Source organism: Oryzias latipes, chromosome 16 (assembly GCF_002234675.1).
Source record: "Oryzias latipes chromosome 16, ASM223467v1".
Classification (NCBI taxonomy): Eukaryota; Metazoa; Chordata; class Actinopteri; order Beloniformes; family Adrianichthyidae; genus Oryzias; species Oryzias latipes.
In genome coordinates, this window is record NC_019874.2 from 11,213,238 (window position 1) to 11,239,069 (window position 25,832).

At 39.7% G+C, this 25,832-nt stretch overlaps 1 protein-coding gene across 4 annotated transcripts in view; it reads left to right on the forward strand.

Moving 5' to 3' along the window:
- Nucleotides 1-25,832, forward strand: part of cdkal1 (CDK5 regulatory subunit associated protein 1 like 1) — a 259,064-nt gene that overhangs the window by 156,661 nt on the left and 76,571 nt on the right. For all 4 annotated transcript variants that reach the window (XM_023963815.1, XM_023963816.1, XM_023963817.1 and 1 more), the window contains one exon: nucleotides 24,878-25,058. In XM_023963815.1, coding sequence (XP_023819583.1) covers nucleotides 24,878-25,058 — 181 coding nt within the window. The remainder of the gene's footprint in view (nucleotides 1-24,877; nucleotides 25,059-25,832) is intronic.

Genomic DNA, 25,832 nt, shown 5'->3' on the forward strand with positions numbered 1-25,832 from the left:
TCAAATACATAATTTTAAGCCTAATTTTCTTCATTTATGTCCATCATCAAAGAAATGCCAGATGAACATGGAAAAAACGCCATTTTCATGCCTTCATGAACTTTTTATTCTATTTTTTGGCAATCATTCAAGTGGTACGTTATGAATTTTAAAAAGTTTGAAATTATTAACAGTTTAACAACTTCATGTTTTTTTAATGTAATGCCAGTTTTTATGTGTGTATGATTTTGCCACAATAATATCAGAGGAAGCAGGTTAGAGGGGGAATCATAGGAGGAATCACATTTATTAAATGTCAGAACAGCAACTATTAATTGTACATTGTAGACATGAAACAATTGCTGTTTCTCAATACTTTTATTAGTTTTTGAAAAGTTTTAAAAGGATATTAATTATTTTACCAAAGTACACATTCTTAGTTCTCTTTCCACCTCTGGTGGAATAGAAGTTAAATTCTGATTGATTGATATAAAAGTCTTAAAAAGTCCTAAATTAAACTTGTGGTAACTTGTAAGAAGCATACAGTTTTTAGTTTTTGCGTCCACAAGCACATTCTCCTGTGTGCTGCAGCCTGTTTCTTCATCTGTAACATTCATCCATGCTTTCCACAGGAAGGGCATTTGCTGGTGTTTCTGGCACCGCTCAGCAACACTGGTCCAAACACAATAGTTTGATGTCAGTTTTAAGAAATCAATACTTCTGCACATGCATGTGACAGCAGCAGCAGGAGTGGTTGGGCTGCAGCTCAGGTTCCGGGAGAAAGTCCAGTTTAGACGAGCCAAAGAAAAAAAAAAACACCCACTGTGTGTGTGCGTGCGTGTGTGTGCGTGTGTGTATATATAGGAACATGTTCGTGTGTGGAACGTGAATGCTCGTTTCATTAGGAAACTAGTTCAGAAAACGTATGGAGCCCGTGTCAGAGTATGAGAAGTGCAAAGGAGTGTGCAGTTTGTGTATTCAGGTGGGTGGTTGTCAATGTACACAGTTTGAAAACAAGCCCATGTTTAGATATGAAATACTGCTCTTCAATTTGAACATTTTGGACAGGGATAAACTTGTGACTGAAAAGTCGACTTATTATTTCGTCCAGCCACAATGAACACTTAAGTGAGTCAGCAGAACATTTCTTTTTTTCTGCTGATTCGGTGGAGTTTCTGTAAAGGAACATTTCAAAATCAACTGAAACCCAGATCAAAGTATGTCACGTTGACTAGCCCTCTGGAACTAAAAAAAAAAAGAAAAATACCCCATCCATGTAGGCGACCATTAGGGCTGTCACTAATGATTATTTCAGTAGTCAATTCGTCAGTGTTTATTTTTTACATTAGGTGATGTGCAATTTTTTTTTACAAAAGGTTGTACTCAGTCCGTGAAGTTTTGCGTCATTTATCGTACTGCTGATGCTCGGCGTATGGTGCGTTCACAGAAACTGAAATTTTACACACATAGTTCAAAAATTTCAATTTAACCCAATAAAAGATAAACAAGTCCCAGCTAAGCTAGATGCTAGCACAAAAAAAGCCATAATTGGCTCGCAAACTATACGGTTCCTGATCCCTGCACTAAATCGTTGTCTTAACTTCCCATAGAAATAGTAATAACGTTTTTAAGTAATAATCGCCCCATGTTCGTAAATAGGAAATGTTAACGAACATTTACTTTATTGCAATTAGTGAACAGTAAAATATTCTGCGATAATTTTTCCTCCATTAGTTTGCCAAAGTGACTTAGGTGGTAGCCAAGGTGCAGCACCCCAATCATGTCTTTAAATCCTCTTAAATCATTGACAGAGATCTCAGTCCTTTCAGAAAGACGTTAAGGAAGCTCTGTGCAAGTGTTGCAGCCATCTCTGGTTTGCACTGGCTCCTCCCAGTCTACAGCATAGACAAAAACAATGGACGAATCGAGGTGTGACGTCACCCATAGAAAATGCCTTACCTTCGGCTGTCGCGAAATGAGGCAAAATTCCTCACCATCGTATCTATGGCAATGGCGACAGTAGTTGCCATAGACACGATGACTCAGAGCGACTCGGACCGATCACTGTTTACTGGTGTGGGGTTGGTTGTCCGTATCCTAGGATTCGTCATATTTGCAGATGTCACTGGTCCCTAGCACCCGCAAATATAGCGGGAATACTCTAAGGTCAAGTCTTAAGTCTCTGCATGTCCGATTTAAGTCCAAGTCCCCATCTCTGCTGGAAACCACGAGTCATCATGCATTCCTGACACTGAAACAACAGTGCAGTTATGTCTGATCATCTCCATTACAATAAGGAAATCCCCACAGTGAGACTTTGATACAAGTCGAACTGTACCTGAACATCACAAGCTCCTGGTTTCTGTTTTTTAAAGAATCAATTACCGCAAAACTCCTTACAGAACTCCACCTGTCTCTTCTACACGTATCAAACAAATTAAACCCACTTTGGACCCAGGCTGCTGCTTTTAACCGACCTTCCAGCTAAAAAAAATAAAAAATGTCCCCTTAGGTCTTTAGTTTGGCTTCCTTCCCTGTTGCTATTGTCCGCAGACAGGTTTTTCAGTTGATACCTTGACCGGTACTGACGATTTTCACATCAAAGCTGCAGCTAGGTGCCCTGCAGAGCAGGCTTTGAACTCTGTCCGCTCAGACTGTGCGCTTTTAAACACCCCTGGGGTGTAGAATAAATTCCTCTAGACGTGGAGGTTAAAGACCTTGGAGGCAGGGGTCCCCACCAGCAGACCAGCAGCCTTGATCCTGATGTCTATCTGTAAGTGTGCTTAGCAAAGCTGGGCAACAATTCTGACAGCATGGAGGGGAGTATGTCACTGCAGCGTGGTGGGTCAAGGCGAGCCTTTCACGTTTGTTAGGAAGTTCAACCCTCCAGGTGTGCCTCTAGAAGGCTTAGATTTCTACAGAGAAAAAGAACAAGCTTCTTCATTCTAAAACAATCAAATGAAGGAAATTATTTAATGTTGTTTGTTATGAGTTCATATTATTTACAATATTTTCCGCACTATAAGACAGACTTAAAAGGCTTAATTTATTTATTTTTCCATAAAATGACTGTACTTTATAATCTACAGAGCTTTATACATGAATATATTTGTAATTCTGGTTTTTCTCACTATGGTGGCCCTGAAGTTCAAATCACACCAAGAAATTAGTCAACGCAGAGACATTAAAGATCACAATGATAATTTTAAAAAGCTAAACAAATAATAAAAAGCATTGCATTTAAAAAAAACAAACAAAACTCCAGTATTCTAAAAAATTATGGAAAATAAAAATGAGACATTTCTTAATTTTCTAGAAATCAAAATGAAATGGTAAAAAATAACACCAAGAAGAAACTGGAAACGGCAGGTACTGTATTCCGAAAATCCAATATTGTTTTTTTTTTTTGTAAGGATGTGTTTTCCTTTTTTAATTGCTGTTGTGATCTTTGATATTGAGTGATTTGTTGGTGTGATTTGCACTTCAGGGCCTCCATAGATTATTGATGTTAAAGCGGTTTTGAGAGGCGCCCTGTTAAAATGTCAGTCTGTTTATTTTACGAGTTGAAAATTTCTGGGTTATTGCGAATATGGTTCAGGGGTCACTGTGAAATCTGTCAACAAAGTCTGACTGACTGATGGATTTATCTCTGACTGTAGTTCGGTGGGCCTTGTATATGAAAATACAGTAATCACATTTTGCCACCAAACTACTAGTAGTCCGTCTCTGGCTTTGACCTTTTATCATAGAAATCTCAAAGGGTTGAAGCAGTGACTGTAGCAGCCTCTCTCAAGACTCCTTGAACAGTCAGCCTCATTACTGACTCTCACTTGAGTTTGGTAAAACTTCTAAAGTTCACCTTAAGTTAGTAGTGGAGTCAAGTTATGTGACCTACATTTTAATAGAGTCAAGCATATTACTTGTCCCTAACTGCTTAAATAGAAGGATCCATTGTTATTCCCTTAGCTATTCTGATCACTAAATACCAGTAGGTAAGTTTTCTTAATGTGCACATGCTTAAACCCTTCTCTTGAACATGTTTTCAAGGCTGAATTTCTTTTTATTTTTTCTGGTGTAATGATTCTTTAGTTTAGTTGTTTCCAAACAGACTCTAAAATTTATGAAAAAGCTTTTAAGCTATGACTGTGACATTAATGCGGCAAATTAATGTCTTTCTGTGTGGAATAATTCACTTAATTTTAAACAAAGAGACGCATTCCACCCTTTGTGTAAAACACTCATTGCGTTTTAGGTTTTTTGAGCTTGATTGTTTTGTGCCATGAAGAATTTTTAATAGTCAGGAGAATAATTGTGGCAGTAAAATGTAAAATTGTTCCTGTGTGACAAACCAGGCCGTATTTCTCCAGTCTTTGTTCCCGCTTTGAACAATTAAAATCATGAAATAGAGAACAGTCTTTATGTAATGATGTAAAGTGAAAATCCAGTTATGCTGGAATAAGACTGTTATAGAGTGTGCGGACATGGTCAGAGGATTTTCCACTGTTGCTCCGTAGTTCTCGACAACATTTGGGCCAGTTTTCCCTCAACAGCTCTTGAGGGTTGAGTGTGTTGGAAGCACTGGGGCCGGAGATGAAACGAAGAAGGGCTCGCTGCCTGTGAGTTAGGGATTTGTGTTTTTGCGTGCAGTGGAGGAGAATCTGGTTAATGTGTTAATGTTGAACTGAGGTTTTAGTCATGTTGAGCTGGGGGAGGGGGGGGGGGGGGGCGCCTTCAGATCGTCATGGGTTGATGATTGAGTTATGGTTTGGTATTAAAGCGCTCTCAGACTTTGCCAAGTTTCATTTAGTTTCATTTGTCCTTCCTGCTTGTGTTATGCTATGTTCACACCGGTCTTGGCAACTCAAGTTCAAGCAACCAGTTCTGTTCATGTTACATATGAGAAGTCTATTTAATATTGCCTTTCAGGCTGTCCTGCCTTAAAACGTTTGCGTTTATGCATCGCTGTGCAATTTTTTAAAGTCTGTTTTCGGACTCTTCGTACAAAACGGCCATTGGCCATTGATTATGCATTGACAGTTAAACCAGGCCAGATTTTGACCAATCAGGGGGGGGGGGACGTGGCAGTTGGTAGTGACATGTGGGTAGCATCTTTTCTGATCATGAAGGAGAAATCAATAATGGCGGTGTCAGAAGTCAGAGCTCTGTCTCCCCCCTGTTCACCAGCGGGAACCATCTCCAGAGTTTTAACCACACTACATCTCCCAACAACCCCAGCACACACTTCCTGGATGCCACACACCTCACTCTCATTCACTCAATCAATACTCAATCAATCACAGCATACTTAAACGCTGCACTGAGCCTCCCTCAGTGTGAAGTATTGTTTGTGCCACTCTGCCTTCATTACCGAGCGTTATATCCTGATCTTCTGATTTGTAGACCCGTTTCTGTATCTGAATCTGTTTGCCTGCCGCCTGCCCCGACCCTCGGCTGGATCCTGACTTCTCTCGTTTCTGCTTTGATGCTCCTATCCTTGTTACTGACCCCTGCTTGCCTGCCTGACCCCGATTTAGCTTTGTGGACTTTTAGCTGAGCAAATTAACCTGCTGCATTTGGATTCAGCCATCTGCCTTTTTTTGTGACAGCCGCTTTGTGCCCAGACGGAATTCTATGACACCCAACCTTTCATATTTTGGAATAGAGCTGCGGAAGAAAAAGCCTGGAGCAAGATTCACAAGATTTGCACCGCTTTGACATTTTGCACCAAGCCTCCTCCAACTGTAGGTACATATGTGCGAACACCATGAGCTGAACGCGGGTTCTTGAACACGGAGACACATGTCCATTGTGACAGTAGCATATCTTGTATCATAGAGAAAGACTTCTAAAGCCTGCCGAGCATTGACCTTGACTTTCTACCACGTTTATCTTTGTAAAATAATGAATTCATATATATTTTTTTGTGTGTGCACTATTTTATTGTCCCTCCAAATTTATTTAACAGGTGAATGATATTTGCAGTGGGGGTAGATAATGAGCGCAAAAACCCTTGACCTATGACGGGTAGAAAGATGCTGGACTAAAAACGCGCCATGTCACATTTCAATACAATCTTTTTTAAACCATAGTGGTGAGCTTTAATCTATTTTTCCGAGTATATTATTCTTCTACTCATTATCTTCACAGTTTATTTTAACAATTCTTTTTTTTATTTGATTCATTTCATATATTTCTTTCTTTTTTTCTTTTTTTTACTGAGGACTGGGTTTGATCGGACATGCAGTATGTCAGGATAAAAGGATATCAAACACTTATAAACCCTTAAATGTTCAATAAAGCATCATTTTTGGATGTTTAAAAACAGTATTTTCTTGACAAACTTTTATTTTCACTTTTTCTAATGTAGTCTGTTTTTTTCCTCTCATCACAACTGCTGCATGAAATGCACCGGAGACGGTTTGGTTAGTCTTTGCACATTTTCCCAGTTAATTATACGGCGTTCACACCACGGAGGACATTTAGCCTCGTAACACATTTAACATGTGCATCAGATCTGCTTCATTATTCATAATGTAAGGAGACGGCAACCTCTCGGTGGTGAGGATGGGACGTCAAGATGCTGAAAAGGCATAAATATAAATTAGAATGTTTTGATTCCAATTATTATAACATGCACTGCATTAAGCTAAATGTCAGTTTAAATGTGACCACATTAGGACTTGAAGGCGTTCCGTGAACAAACAGGCAGTTTGAAAAATTCTTCATCTTTGCTTTTTATTTTTTTTAGAGACTGAAGTCTGATGACTGGACTTCTGCGTGCAGCAGGCTCACTCACGAGTTGTCCCACAATGAGCAACCCGACTGTTGAGATAATGTGTCGATAATAAACTTTGTGGGTTTCGGTGTCTCCTTAGTGCCACAAGACCTTTTGAAAAGCAGACGACGCGCAGACAGCAGAGCGCTCTGTCTGCGATGTGTTAGTCATCGACATCAGTCACGAGGAGTGACAGGGTTATGTCAGACCTCCCCTGGGTTACAGCGGGACACACGCACTGTTGCGTGACTGCAGACAGCCTCTTGCTGTGTTTGTTGTTGAATATACCTCTGTTAGTTTGCACACAGGCACTCGCACACTTCAGGTACCGGCACAGGGCCTAATACTTCACCCGGGTACTTGATGAGGTGGGCGGAGTCTCCCTGAAGGGAGAAGGAAGAAAAAAACTAGATGAGATTACCTGAGGGATGGGGGCGTTTAGGAGAGAGGGGAGGTTAAGTGAGGCGGGAAGAGAGCAATGAGCGGGACAAGTTCACCGCGATAACCTGGCACTCTGGCGGGACTTGCCCACATTCCACCCCTCCTTTCTCCTCTCCCTTCCCTCTGCTGATGATTCAGCAAGTAAAGCCAATGAAACCATGGGTTTCTGTGTTTGCTTTGACTGTCTGTCTTTGAGTTAGGACTCCTGGCTCAAGCAAGCCGCCTGTTAAAGTCATTCCAAGCAACGGAAAGGCCTCAAAACCATACGTACGCATGCTGTGGGGTTTGATCTGGGCAGTCATTAGTACCCCAAATTTCACGTTTATTTTTTTTCCCTGTCATTGACACTCTCATGAATCTGTGCATTAACGTTTGCAAGAGCGAGTAAACAAGGATTTACAGCAGCAGGCTGGAAGGATCACGATCACGGCTCTGTTTGCTTTTCAGCTTTATTAGGCTGTTTGTTTATGTGCCTGTTGGTTTGTGTATAGAAGTAAATTAATAGAGGAGTGTTCCTTGCTGCAGCAACATTGTTCATCTCAATAAGTCTGATGTTGTGAGCTGGGGTAGTTTACGTTGCAGGAAACAAGCTGAGACGACTCATTAAGGCTACGGCGAGGTATGTGAGTGTGTGAGACGGTCGGCAATCCCTAACACACCAATGTCTTACTGACACTTCCTCTGGATTAAACCTTATTTCCCTCCCATGAACCACTGACACATACATAAAACAAAACAGGTTTATAATAATTACAGGAGATGCGTTTTCCTTCATTTGTTGCCAGATTATTAGCTTTCTTTGACTAAATTATCTGTCCTTCCTGTCTTTGAAAAGAACAGAGGAACAGGAGGTTGACTATTTGCACTTTCTATGGTCTACATAGAAAACGTGTTTGTGCAGCTTTTTCCCACTGATATTCAGAAGAGTTAGCAGAAATACTGAAGTTGGATACTTTTTTTTTTGCTAGAATAATGTAATGAAATTACAAAAGTGATTGTTATTGCCTTTCATTTACAAAGTAAACATCTGTTTCATTTTGACATATTTATTTGAAACTGTTGTGCAACTGTTTTTAGTGATCAGCGCGTCTTCCTCAAAACATAAACATATTTCCACTCCATCAAATTCACAACTATAGAAAAGTACTTTTAATACGATATTGATTTGGTTTTAAAGTTTACTTAAGGCTTTAATAATAATTGAGGCTTTTAAAGTTCCTTTGTGACACGGTATATGGAGAATTTATCACAGGCACAGTATTGTTTGGACTAAAAGTCGCTCCGGAGCATATGTTGCACCACTGAAAGAAGGCATAATGAAGAAGAAAAAAAAATCATATCTAAGTTACACTTTACACTTTTAGGGAGAAATGTATTTGGGGTTTGGTAAATTGTAAATGGCGTTTACTCATAAAGCGCTTTCTACCTTCTTACGAAGGCCCAAAGCGTTTTACAGTTACAGTCCCATTCACACACACATTCACACACACATTCACACACTGGCGGCGGCTCCGCTGCCGAACACTGGCGCCAACCTCCCACCAGAGGCAAGGTGGGGTTCAGTGTCTTGCCCAAGGACACTTCGGGCGTGCAAGGCGGGAATCGAACCTGCAATCTTACGATCATGGTTCGACCGCCCTACCGCTGCACCACGGCCACCCACACAATATTTAACAAAATACAGGATCAAGAACGGTCATTTCATCATGATAGGGAAATCATAATAATGGCATAGATAACAATAATAGACTAAATATCTATAAGCTTCACTACAGAAACACATTCATGCTTATTTAGCTTCATGAAGCATAGGAAGAATCTAGTATATAAGCACAACATAGGAGCAATTATTCAGATAACCGTAACATAAAGAACATGCCAACAAGTCCACTAAACTATTTATCATTTCAGTTCACTAAATTTCGTAAATTCTTCATCTTCTGTGTCGCTTTGTAACAATTCCACCATGTCCAGTATAATGCTACATTCACACCGGGAAAGTGACGTGAGCTTTTTAATACACGATGCTGTGTTTAGTGTGTTTAGCACAGCGAAACACGCGTCTAGCTCATGGTGCTCATACAGCACTGTCGCTACCTGATACAGCTCTATTCCAATAATCAAAAGACTTGGTTTCATAGAAATCTGTCCGGGCTCAAAACACAGTTATTGATTTCTCTTTCAAATTTTAAACAGCTGGCACTTCTGTGAGTTACACCATTTATACATCACTAGCATATCCAAGTCCCTGATTGGTCAAAGTTCACTCTCGCTTAACTTTTAAAACCCGTATGGCATATTTGCGCACATTTACAAAGACTTTTTTTTTTGAAGTGGTCGCTGGAACGCGCTTGAGAATGTAGCTTTAGAGTGCTGCTGTTGGTAGCAAATACTGATACACACTTCTACAGAGCTAAACAATGCACAAAACTTAGACTTATAGGTTTGTGCTGTATCACGTTTTTTCTGCCTCTTAAAACAAGCTGTCTTAACCTTTTTTACGATTATTTATTTACAGTTTTTTCTAATGGGGCAGGGCTGAAGACAAAGTGAAGACTTAAATTCAATGAATAGCAAAAGACAAGGAGGAAGGGCAAAAGTTGTTTACAGTGGTCAAAAATGTTTCTTTTTTTAACTCACCTACAATCTGAGAGCTCTGACATGACGTGACCTTTATTTGACATTAGTAAAAAGTGTAGACCATAAAGTTAGATGTAATCTGACTCTCCTTGTTTAAAATGCACTTATGAATTGATTTAATAAAGCTCCACCCCCCATCTTTGTAGATAATAGATTCGTCGGTTTTGTCCTTTTTTCTGACCTTCTGACTTGCACGCCACACAGCTGTGAGGCGAAACACTGAAACCACACCGTTTAGCAGACATTCATGCTGCCGATTCTGTTTCACTTTTCCCACATAAAAAAATCTCTTGCATAAAGGTCACTTTCTCTTTTGCCTGATGTCAAAACTAAGTGCTGTTTATATCCCTTTTAACATTAGTTTTGAATCATCAATAAGCGACTGTTACAGGCCTCTGCAGGCTTTTCTGACTTGGAGTAGGGTTGCACAAGAGTGCCATAGGAGGAGTAAACAGCTTCTCAAAAACCCAAAGGCATATCAAGTTACAAGAATACTGTAGCCATTCCACGTCCCAGTGTGTCCACACATGCACTCACACAAGGACTTTCAGGAGCTCAGTAATGGTTCACTGCCTGAATCCACTTTCAGACTGTTGTGAGTCATTCCTCTATTGTTTTGGTTTTAGCCACATCGCCTTCCTGCATCCAGGATAATTTGTTTTTTTGTATTTATTTATTTTTAACTTGTCCTGTCCAACAGCTGGGCAAACAGATGAGAGCTGAAGGCCTCTTGTGTTGGACATATTTTATTTTAACAACAGGGGTTATGAATCTTCTGACACACCAGAGGTATGTCTGAATAAACCCCTTTTGTAATCAAACTTTATTCATTTGAATCATTTTTGAAAATCTTTTGTGTTGGACCAGATGGAACAGGAAAGGAGGGAAGAAGAGAGAGGGATATTAGAGAGGGAGGGATAGAAGGGTGATTATAAAAAAGGTGGGGGGGACCATGAAGCAGCATAAAGCAACAAGTTTCTGGATGTTTATACTCATTATGGTAAGGTTCAGATGTAATACAAGTCTATAGGGGCGGGGCCTTCCAGCATCCAGGATAATTTGTTCTTGTAATGTAGATTTGTATTAAACTAACTTTTTTTTTTACTGTGATACTTCATATTTTTATAGAGACACTCTGTTCTGTTCATATGGAGGTGTTTAAACATCCCACTCTAAAGCTCATGTCAAATGAGGCTTGGGTTTTTATTTTGAAAGGATCTGAAATGTTCCCACATCCTCCTCCCCTTTGCACCAAGTACATATTTAGATCACATTCTACCAGTGAGAAAAAAACAACTCAACTCTGGGTTTTCTGGTCTCTACAATAATAGCTGTCACATGTTGTCAAGTGATAATCTTCTTAACCCGTATCATCCCTTTCGGGGTCACGGGGCTGCAAGAACCCAACCTGGCCACTTTTGGGTGAAGACGGGGTACACCCCAGACAGGTCGCCAGTCTGGGCCACTGCGCCAGCGTGCAGCCCAAAAAAAAAAATAAGAAAAAGAATCAAACTAGTGCAGTGATTCTTCTGGTTTTATGAGTAATATCAAGGTACATACTTTTTCACGTAGTCATAAATCCATCTTACAGTAAAATGCAGTATTACTGTTTCAAAGCAGCTTAATGTGATTAGCTGGCAGTTGTTAAAAAAAAACATTGGTGCGTAAAAGTGGCTAAAACTCCAATTTTCATGTTTTTAATAACTAAGACTGATGTTATACAAATGATGCAAAAGCACAAAGCGGTTGAGCTATGTTTACTATTCCCTTTTATGTAAACTTGCATAAATGTTCATTTTTGGGCTTCCACATTCAAAACTCCCATTTTCACGTGTCGATAGGCAAGTTTCTACAACCATGTTGAAATAGAGGGGAAAAAACCTAGAACAAGATTTGCGAGATTTGCACCACTGTGACATTTCGCTTAAATCGTCTTCCAACTGTAGGCGGCGGACACGCGCTAGTAAACGGTAGAAAAACAGAAGAAGAAGTGGTCCCTCCCTGCTTGTCCAGTGTGAACACCATGAGCGTATAGCGCATTCAAGAGCTCGCGTCACACGCCCGGCATGAACGTAGCTTCACAGGAAACGGCCGTGTTCATCCTTCAGTGCAGGGCCAAATATCTCCCACTCTTTGCATGCCTTCCAGCTCTCTCAGCACTGCTTGCTGCTGATTAGCTGACTCTGGTATCTCCACATTCCTTTTGCCTGAGCACACCTGATCCAGGTAATCAATAGACAGCAGAGCGGGAAAATCAGGAAGAAAAAAAAAAGACATAGTGCCAGATCTCCAGGACCAGCTCTGCTCTACTGTGTGTGTATATATATATATGGATATATATATATATATATATATATATATATATATATATATATATATATATATATATATATAACACTATGAACTATGAACTGTTCCTAAATAAAAATATTGCTTTGTCTTTTTTTTGTACCATGCATAAGGGTCTATATATCACACAGTATCTGGGTATTGGTTTAAAAAATACAAGAATAAAACTACAAAAGGCAGACTTTTACTGGAAATTTGCAATTTACTATTTGGATTTGTTAGAAGTCTCAGCATTTCACATTGTTCCTGCACACAAACTACACAGTATTTTTGCTAAACAAATCCAGCTAGACTGTGAAGATAAGATTTCACTTCAGTCCAGTGTTTTAGAATCAGCACATTAATCTCAAATATTGAAGTTTTTTGCTTTATGCCCCTATTCTAGTTTCTTTATATCATCATTTCCAACAAAGTTCCACATGATGCTCTTCTTCAGCTCTAATGCCTGTGAGCTTGATGAATCATTAAATGGGCATTTAGTTAAGAGTGATTACAGCAGCAGCAGCATTAGTCAAAGCTGATTTATTCTTAACCACAATTTTGTATTATTTCTCTTACTGTCTTTTTGTCATCATTTATTTTTTTATTCTTTGAATTTGAACCAGTTAAATCAGCACATAAACCCACTAATTAGATGATACCTTTTTTGGTTAAAACATTAATTACCTAAAATGTTTTGGAAAATGTTTCTTCTTTAACAGTGCCTATATATGTAAAAAAAATTTTAAGTAGGTTTTTTTTTGTGTGTGTTTTTGTTAAGTTAAAATACTGCGAACAATTGTAGGCACTGGTCTAACATGATCAAGTGACCAGGTGTAAGGATGAACAAACCCTGCAAAAACAAGCACCTTTGAAATAAGTCAAAAATCCTTACCCTTTTTTAAATAAGCTGAAAAAAATAATCTACCAATTAGGGTTGTGCCGATGGACGATATCATCGTCCATCGTGATGGGTGACTGACATCCGGATGGAGAGACACCATCGTGATGCCACGCCCCCGCCACGCTGGGAGTCGACACCATAAGCCGCGGTTACATGTGAAAAATATCTTGACCGGATCAATGGTCGGATTAGAATTCAACTGTGTACATGGTTCCAGAAAAATGTTTTCAGATTATAACAAACGTTCACATGGGTCACACTTTCGGTCGGAATAAATCATTCGCACATGCGCAGTAGGGTTTGAAAAACCGGAAGCGGATATCAGTTCCGCCGAGCGGCTATTTTTTTCTCAAACTTTATTGAATGTAACAATTCAAAACAAAACAATGTTGCCGAGCGGCTTTATACATTGATATGTCAGCTCGGTAATATACAAGACGATCTTCTAAACGTGCTTTTAATAATGTTACGATTATTATGAAACGCCTGTTCGCTCATCGTTTTATTTTTAATCTGTGTGGTCATTGCTTTTTCTGTTGAAAAACGGAGCCGGAAAGAAGCCAGGATTAGCAGTATGCTAACACGGGCTAACAGCATTAGCTTTGGGTGGCGCTGCTATCTGCATCTTGGCTGCATGTAAACATGTGGGAATAACATCAGCCTTCTATTTAGTCGGGACACGACTGGAAACACAAATCCACGTGATTGTTTGAACGATTTCTAAGGACTGAGCGGCCTTTCTGCTTTAAAGCTTACACCGCCCCAAAGCGCTGTGTGTGTGCCCACGACGATCCTCTGCTCAAACACACACTTTTAGACCCGGTTCTGAGTTCGGTAGCCCGTTCCCCTAGAGCTGGATAATCGCGGATTAGTCATTAGTTGGGAAATAAAATAAAGTAATAAAGTAAAATAACGAATAGCAATTATGTAAAAGCGAAATATTAAAAATAGCCCCCCCCGACGATATCATCGTCCATCCCGATGGTTGACAGCAAACATCGTCAACGGCCAATTTAGGGGACATCGCCCAACCCTACTACCAATGGGATAAGAAAATGGTCTTACCAAGAATTGATATTTTAAGAAAAAAATTCTAGGCACTAAGACCATCTTCTTCTGCTCATCCAAGATCTGGTCGCTGGGTCAGCAGTCTAAGCAAAGATGTCCAGACTTCCCTCACCCCGGCCACTTTGTCCAGCTCCTCTGGAGGGACCCTGAGGCGTTCCTAGGCCAGCTGAGAGACACGGTCTCTCCAGCATGTCCTGGCTCTTCCTGAGTCTCTGCCTAGTGGAACATGCCCGGAACACCTCCTTAGGGCAGCGTCTAGGAGGCATTGGCATTAGATGCCCGAGCTGCCTCAACTGGCTCCTCTTGTTGTGAAGCGGCTCTTCTCTGAGCTCTCCGCGGGTGACCGGGCTTCTTAACCTATCTCTAAGTGAGCGCCCAGCCACCCTACGGAGGAAGCTTATTTGGGACCTTGTTCTTTCAGTCATGACCCAGAGCTCATGACCATAGATGAGTATTGGAACGAAGATCGACCGGTAAATTGAGAGCTTTGCTTTTTGGCTCAGCTCTCTCTTCACCACAAACAGACCGCATAACGGCGGACGCCACTCAAAACCCCCTGTCAATCTCACACTCCGATCTTCCCTCACTTGTAAAAAATACCCCAAGAACTCCTCCACCTGGGGTCGGAGCACTGCACCCACCCAGAGAGGGGAAACTGCCTTTCTCCACGGCCACAAGCCAGCTAGGCTTGGTTGGACTCTTTCTTATGCTTGACAGCATCCCTAACTTCCGGTGGCCAGCACCGGGTTAAAGGATTGCATCACGACAGGCACCAGAGACCTTGTAACCACATCTCCAAACAGCAGCAGAGACAATATTAACTAAAATTATTTTTCTTGCAAGACAGACAATAAGATAATTTAATTGGAACAAGGCTGTTTTTACTTAAGATTCAGTTTTTTCAAGTAAACCTGAAAGAATGACAGGAAATAGGAAGTTATTGCTTTAACTTCCATATGAATGTTCACCAAGGCCTACATACGTCCATATCTAGGACTGTCTGCCTGCTCGATCAGCTGGAAGCCAAGCAATCCTTTTAGGCCTTCAAGTTCAAGCTCTGGCATGAACTTTTTTTTTTCTCTTTTTTTTTTTACAAATAAGCTTCTCTGAACGTAGCTGAATGAAAGCAGTGCTTGCATAACACATTTTTAAATGTTGGTAATTGTCATCTTAACATTTACCTTTGTATTTCTCTTCACTGACCCCAAGCCATTATTTAAGAAACTGTTTTTTTTTCTCACTCGGAAAATGCCACTTTTGATTGCAGGACTTTTTAGCATTTTGGGTAAATTGGTTCCATTACTTTGTACTGAGACCATAGCGTCTCACTTCGCTTTGTCATTATATATATTTCCAACTTTTGATGGGGGAGTTCTCTGATTAAACAAAGAATGGTAAAGTCTGCTGTACATGAAAGGCATGTTCACCGCTGGTTTCACTTTGGGAGGCCTTTCATGTCCAGCACTTTCAGTGTCTCGATGTTCTCCATATCTGCAAAGGTCATGTCAGAACAGTGGGATGTTGGGAGTGACGAATCACTTACTTTTTCTCTGTCAGTATAGGTCGTATAAAATGTAAATGAAGTGTAAAAGGACAGTCCATTTAACGGCTGACCAGACTGTCACAAGTCTTAAGTCTTTGCACCGCTGCCCCCTTCTAGCCTTTATATGCATGTGAGTGGGTGCCTGTGTGAACGACGGGAGTCCTTGTGTGTGTGTGGATGGCTTTGTGCGCTCATTATTCCTCGCTCAGACTAATCAAACGTGTGTGTGCATGTTCTCATTACCCTTCTCCAAGGCTAATGGCGTATGTGTGGCCCAGCGTGCCTAAGTGTGTGTGTGTGAAATTGCACTATAGGCCTGCTCCACTCTGTTCAGGCCATTTCATTAAATGATAAAGTTTACTGATGGCTCCTGTGGGATCATTATTTACTTGGCTCTTGGTTTATCCCACAGTGTCCACCTCAGTCTTTACAAATGACCTGCTGCATAGACAGAAATTGTTTTGCACTGCAGACTTGAAGTCAAATGCTTTGGCGTTTGAGTTATTAGCGCTCCAACATTTCCTGTTCATGTAACTCACATCAGGCATTCACCTACTGTGATTTTATGGCTGCTCAGGTAAATGATTAATTGAAAAGGATTAAGGAAAGATGGGGAACAACTATGTGATTGGTTGAGATAGAAAATCTGGAGCCCTGCTCGCTGGTATGTTTATATAGTTGTTGATATGGTCTTTGCCTGTCACCAATACTGCAAGTTCTCCCTCTCAGAAAGATGAGAGAGGTCTGTAACGTTCATCATAGAGGAATTTCAATTGTGAGAGACCGAAGGTTAAATAATTATTTTAAAAATGTATATGCATATTGATGCAGAAAATACATTTTTAACAGAAGCGAGCAAAGATTCTGTCTTTTACAGATCTGTTTCTACTTCTTTATCGTCTCTTCTATCCGCCACTCATTATCTGTATTAACTGTTTAAACTGGTTATCAGTGTGAAAGACACCTGTCCACACACTTAAACAGTCAGACTACAATCTCTCCACCATGACCAAGACCAAAGAGCTGTCAAAGGACACTATGGTCAAGAAGACCTGAAAAAGAACTGCGATGAACCAATCTATGGTGAGCAAGAGGCTTGGTGAGAAGAGATCAGCTGTTGGAGCAAATGGAAGTAATGCAAGATCACTGACAGTCTCTCTTCACCTGGAGCTCCATGCAAGACTTCACCGGGTGGAGTATAAACTATCTTAAGAACAGTAAGGAAACGACTCAGAACTACATGAGGGAACTGACCAATGACCTGAAAAGAGCTGTTACCACAGTATCAAAGGTTACGTAGTAACACATGGTGTTGACATGCGTTCAAATCCCAAAGTTATAGTTGGGTATCGTTAAGGTTTTAACGGTACTACTGCTCGTATTGATACTGCTTATTGATCCGGTATTTTAACAATACTCTTATCGTACTGTCTGAACAACAGCTCCGCCCCCCGTGCACACAAATAACCAGACAGACCTTTCCTCTTCAGCGAGAATGGCAAAATTAATATCATCATTAATTAACGGAAAATTGACTGACTTGGTGAGTTAAATATGGTAGATAACGTTTATATTTTGTGGGACACAAAAAAAGCGACTTCTGTAGTACCGATAGCAGAACCGATGAGGTCAGATCTTAACGATACTGCGGTCTTGCAGAATGTTGCCCCAGGGCTCGTTCAATACCGGGGCTCGGTACCCATCCCTAGTCCAGACCTGTCTAAATTTTGCCAAAGACCACCTGGATGATCCAGAGGCGGACTGGGTCACCCACTGGATAACAGGGGGGGGGTTGATTCATCATGCTTTTGGGCTACTTCTTGCAAAGGGCACGGGGCAAATGATGAGTGTTATGGAAAGAATGAACACATGGTGAGATTTTGGGCTGGTTGTTTTCAATAGGACAATGAGCCCAAACACATCACCTGGGCAAAGAAGGAATTGGTTCGTAGAAAGAATTTATAGCTTCAGAGTGGTCTGGCCAATCTCTGGACTTTAATATATTAGACAATCTGTGGATGTAGTTAGAAGTCCATGTTGGCCAGCAACAGCCCTAAAACATCACAGCTCTTAAGAATAACTGCATGGAAGGCTGGACCAAAATAGAAGACCTATGGTAAATCTTTGACTTCTGTCATTGTGACAAGGGATGCTTGTTTTACTAACTATTTAGAAAAACATGTTTTTGACTAAATACTTAATTTCTGCAACATTATGCAAATACTGGTACTTTTTTTTTAATCATACAGTGTTTTTTTCACATTCTGTTTCTTGGGGTTTAAGTGTTTCTGTGATGAACATTATAGACCTCTTGTATCTGTTCAATTGGGACAACTTGCAGAAACAGTGACTGACAAATTATTCTCTTTCTGACACTGTACATATCAGGACGTTTTAGTTTAGAAATGTAACGTTTCCACATCAGGATAGTTCTGCAAACTCTGATTGGAAAGGAAAGAAAAAAAATCATTCACACCATGATTTTGTTTGCTTTAACACACAGCTGTCCTCTGAAAGTGGTTAGGATACAGAAATTATGCTACTCATACATCACTACCACATCCGACTCCCTTATTGGTCAAAGCTGTTCAATAAGTCAAAAGTTCAACCGGCTGAAAGTTCAACTGGTTGTGCTATCTTACGGGGTCGAGATGACCCCACTCTTACACTGATCTGTTATCCCTACCATGACAAAGGTGGATAAAGGTATAGAAGATTTCATGTAATCCATGGACACCAGTGAAGATCACAAATCATTGAAGAAAAAAGGTTCAGCGCACTGTCTAGTGGGTCTAGATGACCCAACTCCCAATGTTTAAGTGCCATGGATAGCACAAGGGTTAAAATAATTGTGTAGTGATGCGCGGGCACAGGAATTTTGAACGTGAAAGCCTGAAACGCGGGTTTATGGGTGTTTACATAGACATTTCATTGAACGCGGTCACTTGAACGCCAGTTGCTGAGGCCGGTGTATGTGTAGCTTTACTGTGATTTACTCGATTTGGTTTACTTACCTGCCTTTTTACCTTTACCTTTACCTTTTATCAGCATTTATACCACAACTGAATCGCACCATCGTCTTTGCAAGTGAAGTAATAGCCTTGTTGTTAAATGAGGCATGGTTTGTGTTATCTAGACCAGAGAGCTGGTGAGCTTTCACACCTGTCGATCCAAGCTGGACATCAGGAAAGATGACTTAGTGCAGGAAAAACATGCCAGTGTGAATGTGTGCTAAGTGAAAACACACTAGGACGAACACTGACTCGCCAGGTTTAAGCACTGTTTGCGTCTTCTAGTCTCAATATTTGAATTGTACCAGTGAACAGCAAAAAAGGCAGCACTTGCTTTAAATTTAAAGCCAATCAAATATTTGTTTATGAGGCCAACGTGCAGCCTACTTCTAGCTCCATTTGTCTCTTATCAGGCCGTGGGGTCATCATGGTCAAGACAGAGAAATCCTCTGTCATTTTCCAGTTGTTAAAGTTACATTAGACTAACAAGGAAAACCACTATTTCCCTTTTTATGGCTTTAATCAGTCTGAAACACTTGTTGCTAAATGCTCCGTCACCCAACATCCTCTTAACTGATACTCACCCTTTTCCTTCTTCATTGTAGATAGTGGCAGTTGGAGAGAATGGTGAATGATACCCACTGCTTCTCTTTCTCTGTTCCTCTCTATAAATTGAGCCATTTTGCGACCGTGTCATTACCTGCTGCTGCAACTGCTAAATCAGTGGCGCAAGAGTCTGAGTCATTACCTGCACTCCTCTCAAGTGTCCTTGTTCTACCCTCTCTCAGACTCCATCTGCCCTCCCTTCAGAGGAATATCATTCTAGCGTTTATATACTGTACATCCAACAGTTCTGAAGTTGTTGGTTTGGTTTGTGAGAAGAACAATGAGATGCTTGTATAAAAGGTTTATGTTGCAACACACATAAAAAGAGCCAAATTGGAAGATCATGCCATCCAAATGCAAATGCAGATGGCAAACAAACACTCTGAGCGGAGTACACAATGCACAAAACTGTTTATGGATTATTTTCACAAGTTCCCTCTGAGAACTGCCTTTCAGGTGGCAATAATGACAAATCTTAAGCTGACAGTGTGTGAAGAGTGTGTGGGCGCCCTTCTTACTTTATGATTTCAGCTTCAGAAGTCGCAACACCGCCATGAAGAAGGCACAGCAGGCAGCTAGTTAGTGCTGATCCATAAAGTTACATGCGAGGCTTATTTGACTCCACATGTTTTACTATAGATCTATTTCTGTTTTTCATTATCTGGCAAAAGCTGTAGAGTAACTGCCTCATCAGATATTCATTTCTGGCCTTCCTCAAAAAGCTTCAAATGTATAAAAAAAGAATCCTGAAAACAGTCTAACTTTATAATTATGTACACATTCTGACTTCTAAATAGCTACTTTCCTAACAAGTCATTCCGACTGTAAATCAAAAATTAAGGTCATGAGGAAAAAACTATTAATTTAATTTAAAGGAATAAGAAGCTCTAATTCTGTTTGAACTTCGGCATAGTGTTTCATACTGTGTAATCAATCTGATTCTACCCTAAAAATGTAATACTGTATTTGCTGGACAGCAGGGTGCACCAGATAATGCATCGTTGATGAAAGGTCTAATTTTGAACTCGTTTAATAACTAAGGCAAACTCACAGAGGCACATTATATGGGGTCAAATGTGAATCAACTTAAAGTGAATAAAAATGTAAATGAATGAAAAATTACAAATTTGAAAACAATTTCAAACTCAAAAATAAACCTTGTAAAATTGGAAAAAATAATAATTATAAATTAAAAAAAATAATATTGTAAACTTGGCAAATAAAAAAACAATATTTCTTTGTATTTTTCACTTTACATTTATACTTATCTTATTTTCAAATTTTCAGGGTTTTTTTTACATCTGGTTTCCTATTTACTTTAATCTTATCCAAATTTGACCCTATAACATTAAGAGCGACAAAAATATTATCACAGTAGATATAGGGCTGTCTTTTAATTCCACTACATTCTTTAGTGTGCATGGATGCTCACTGGATTGGTGAATGTAGACCATGATGCATTGCGTTTGAACAATTTTTGAAAAGAAAATGTATTTAAATTTATTTTTTAAATAAACTAACAATCTTTTCATTCTCATGACACTGTGGATTTGTAAATAGTCCTCATAAAACGCTCATATCGATTAGATTTTCACTTCGTGAATTCAGAGATGTCAGATTTGCAGTTTAAAAAAAAAAAAGTATTGAGCATGGTGTCCGAACTGCTTTCAAAATCCAGGGCACTGCATAGTCCCGCAGTATTTCGTTTTTTGGTAGTTGGGTATTGGGGTGGGAATTTGGACATAGCCCATAACTTGTTTGTAACATGCTACACGTTGGTCACGTCAGAAGCATTGGCAAATTTACAATACCTGTAACTCCCAACCTTGTTGACAACCTGTGAAAAAAGATTGCTAGCGTCAAAACAAACATTACTGTGACTACACTAACCTCCAACTATGTTAGTAACATGTAAAACTAAACATTCCAGTGCTACACGTTAGGGTAGTTGGCGTATTTACAGCAACAACCTTGTGTGCAGCCAGTTCTTGTTCAGGTCTACAGTCGTGTCCCTGGTGTACATCTCAAAAAAGCTTCACATCACTAAGCGCAGAATTAATCAGCATATAAGGCAATCGAGAATTTACGGCACACTGTCATTTTTTGAAAAAAATGAAGGCTTTTAAGTTCGCCCTATAGTGTGGAAAAAAAATGATGGTTAAGCTTTTAATTAGTGTAGTTAGGTAACAAGCTGCTCTGCTTTTATGCAGATCTTTAAGTTGCCTACAGCAGGAACATTTGCAAACTTTGAGATACATTTTCTCACCAAATCTGCCTCAAGCCAATCTTTTTGCATAATACATATTTACCTCTTCCTCACATTTTCACTGCGTTCTGTAACTCATACACCACAACAGCCAGACTCCACAGCATTACAATTTCAGAGAGTACACACACTGCTGCACAGATGGTGGCCTGGTCTCGTTCTGACACATGAACAGGTAAATATTTGCCTTGCCAGACTGATATTTTTTTTCAAACGTCAGCTTTTATTTTTCTGTCTTGCCTCACATCGGCTTCCTCATTTCACCTTCAAACCCGGTTTACTGTTTACTCCCGTCACTTTGCAGGGGCTCCTCTGCACCTGTGGTGTCTCTTTCATCCTCTCATTGGAGCGTTTACTGATACTGGATGTGTCTACATCCTCCCAAACACTCATGTGTTTTAAATTTCCGATTCGACCGGTTTCGTGTTCACAGAAATCACACATCCATGTGTGGAAAGCCTTCTTAAACAGAAAGTTGATGAGATCACACATGAATGCTGTTTTGTTTCGTTGATTCTCAGATTTAGTTTGATATCATTCTGATTTAATGAATTTTCTTCCCTTGTGTAAAGCCTGTCACATTCCAGTTTTGCACTGTGGCTTAAAGAGGCTGCTGTCTTTGGGGTTACGGTCCCCCATCCTCAGATGAGCAAAAGGAGAGATGACAGAAGCCAAACACACACCACAGGCCCGTTTTCCACCGTTTTGGGATTAGTTTTTTCACAGTTGAGCTGTTCATAATGGGAGTCTCAGCATTAGTTAGTAAACTGGTAGAAAGAAACTCATTTTTTTGTAATTCTTTTTATTACAGAAAGCTTAAACCCCATCAGACCTGCAGTTTGGAGCCCCATTGGGCATTTCCTTGCACAATTTGTTTTTTGTTTTGGAAGAATGGCTAAAAATCAATACAAAACTGTTTTGATGACATGTTTTTGCCGTCTTCTTTCAGATTCTCTTTTTTAATCAGAACAAATATGGGGAGAGTGTTGTTGTAAATATGATGCCTCAGACCGTCACTGGAATTTCACCGGAATTTTGCAAGGAACGCTGGTCTGGGAGCTCATATGGCTCGGAGTTTTACAGAGGCATCCACGCTTTTTAGCTGAAAGTCTTTTATTCCAGAGACCCCCAAAAGCAAAAGTCAACTCAAATGTATCTGTAGAGCATATTTCCTTTTTTGAAATATCTTTCTATGTATTGTCCCCATTATTTTTGGCCCTGTACATTTACTTCCACTACTACCTACATTTCCTTTTTAGCTAAATATGAACTTTTTACGCATAAATGAAAAGCACTTTTTTTTCTTGGGTGGGGGTGGGTTGGTTTAGTCACACACTAAAAATAACACAGTTATAACATAGTTTAAGTTTTAATTACTGTGCAGAACAAAACTATGCAGTTATGTGAAACACCTTTCTTTAGTGTTGGTGTTTTTTTCCCCCCCACAATGCTTTTGAATTTTATTATCTTTTGAGATGCACACTTGTCACAGAGACACGTTTGAAGAGGTTTTTATTGGGACTTTCGTTTGTTTTTTTGGTAAGAAGTGACACAACAGAGCTTCAAAAACTTACTACCTTCACACTTTGCTCCACTTTACTTGATTAATTACAACAAGAGCCAACAAGCAGCAAATAATCATTTGTTTATCTAATAAGATAACAGACTCAACCATCTATCATTTGTTAACCACACAGTAGAGGCTGGAACAATTGATTTAAGAGCTTCCAGTAATTTCCTGGAACATCTATTTTAACAAACACCACTGTTTTGTCATTTATCCATCCATTTCCGCACTGCTTTTTATTTGTATACCTTAACTTTTCTATAGGATAGCTGTCAGCCAATTCTGAAAGGTCAAGGATGCTCTAGCCTGCAAGGCACTGGTAAATATTAATGACCATGGGCCAATCGGAAGCCATCAATAGGTCAGAGGTTATCATGGGGCAGCAGATGCAGGAAGTTAATGTAATTAAAATAACATCATGTTTCATTATTAGAGAAAAGGCCCTTCCCTCTGGATCAGTCACCCTTTCTGTAAGGTGTCGCTCTAAAAAAGGTTCATAGAGGTTTCAGTTTTCTAATCTCCTCGAGCTTTCATTGATTCTCACCCAGAGATTAGATTATTTGTATTCCTGTGTTTATTTGTTCAGTTTAGTCCATTTTTCTTTTAAAAAAACATTTCTGAAAACATGGTATCGATTAGAACAATTCAGATGAAAAAAGCTGAGAGACTAAAAATAGCAGTAAAAAACCAAAACAAGTAGGAGCAGTTAACACGTGAGTAAAAAGTAAGCTGTTTATGTCTTTCTTTTTCGTTTTATGTCAAAAATGCATTTATTTATAGCCACTTTTGTTATAAGCAGCTTAGTTTACTTTCTGAAACAAACTTTTGGGAAACAGTAAAGGATGATGATGTAATAAGATGCTATAAAAGTCAAAAATCTAGTGGACAATACGAGAGGTGCAATAAGGATATAAAGGTGAGAACTAAGCTAACAAATAGTTAATAGAAAGAAAATGAGATGCCTGGGAAGGATCCCTTACTTAAACCTTTTATTTCTATTAGCAAACAGTAAAGTAACTTTATTTCCATAAGTGGAAAGATGTCTAAAAGTAATTGGATCCTTGTCATTAAAATAATTCACACATTGCTCATTTGATTATTATATGTTATTGTGGTAATTTTAGGCTGTCAGGGATTTTGATGATGACAATGAATTGCTTTTGGATCAAGCGTATTAATAGACACCAATGGTAACCGGCTTTAAAAGTGTTCATTTGTCGTGGGGGGTGGGTCATGGTTTTCTCCAGGTTAACATTTTTCAGACCGATAGTGATGACTTTGCTTTGTAGGCTTTTGTTTAAAGGCAGCCAATGCAAACGAAATACACGGAAGAAATCAATACTCCCATTCCAATACCACACTATCGCCCCACATTTAATCGAATGAGCCAGCCAATCAATAATCTATAACTAGTGATTTGCAGCAGAGGCTGCTAATCAGGTTTTGATTGGCCGAACGGGTCGATTGGGGAACGCTGTTGCTTCCTGAAATGCTTTTGTGGTTTGCAAAGTTTTTCTTTTTACCTTGAAAGCATGAAATGTTGGAAAAAATTTCTCATCTACAAATAAACTTTAATATCATTTGTCAAACTGATATATTCTTCTTTTTTTTAATAATATGAATAAGTTCACATGTCCTTTATTTTCCATAAAGTGGTTAATTTCCAATGTTTTGTGTGTGTTTTTGTGTGTGCATGCATGTACTCTAAAGATTCAAACCTTACTTAAAGTGTCTCTGCTTTCGTCTCAGAGTACCTGGCGTAACGATTGCCACAGATATAATCTGTGGTTTTCCTGGTGAGACGGAGGAGGACTTCCAAGAAACACTAGAGTTGGTGAAACTCTATCGATTCCCGAGCCTCTTCATCAATCAGTTCTATCCCAGACCTGGAACACCTGCTGCAAAGATGGAGCAGGTGCCGGCACAAGTGGTGAGTATGGAGGAGAAAACTTCCATTAAATTTGAGTCTTTTAAAGTGGACATTGTCATCTTTCCCCCCCCCCCAGTATCTCTACATAAATACAACATTTGGATTCGATCAGGAATTTTAATATGGTTTATCGTTATTTTAGCTTTATAAAAATGAGAACAGCTGTTTCTGGCTTATAGTAAATAGAATTCAACAACACTGACAGTAAAACTTAGCAGGTTATTAAAATGTGTTAGTAATACCGTATTTTCTGCACTAATTTTTTTTTTTTCAAAGAACGACAGTGAGCCTTATAATCTGAAGCACCTTATAGATGGATTTATTCTGGTTATGTTTACTGATATTGAAGTGATGTTGAGAGGTACATGGCGCTCTGTCAAAATGCCTGTCTGTCTTTTCTACAAGTTGCTAACAAGTTTGGGTGTCAAATCAGATTAAATCAGACTTTATTCAGAAAAGGAGCTTCTCCGTTAACAGACCCATGACCCCACAAACAATGAATACTTATAAAAATAACTTACAGAAGAAACTTAATGCTCTGCTGTGAGGAAACGGTATTTGGGAATCCATTCTCATGCCAGAAGCCAGCTCAGCCATAGGAACATTGTCACGGCGCCCACCCAAACCAGGACGGCAATGTTGTCCAACCCACAGCTGCAATGTTGGATCTCCAGCTGCCCCCAGCAAGGGCATCAACTGCAGCAACAGCCATCAACCAAGCCGACAAGCCCCGGTAGAAAAGATTACCACAAGAAAGACTGGGGCTAAAATTAT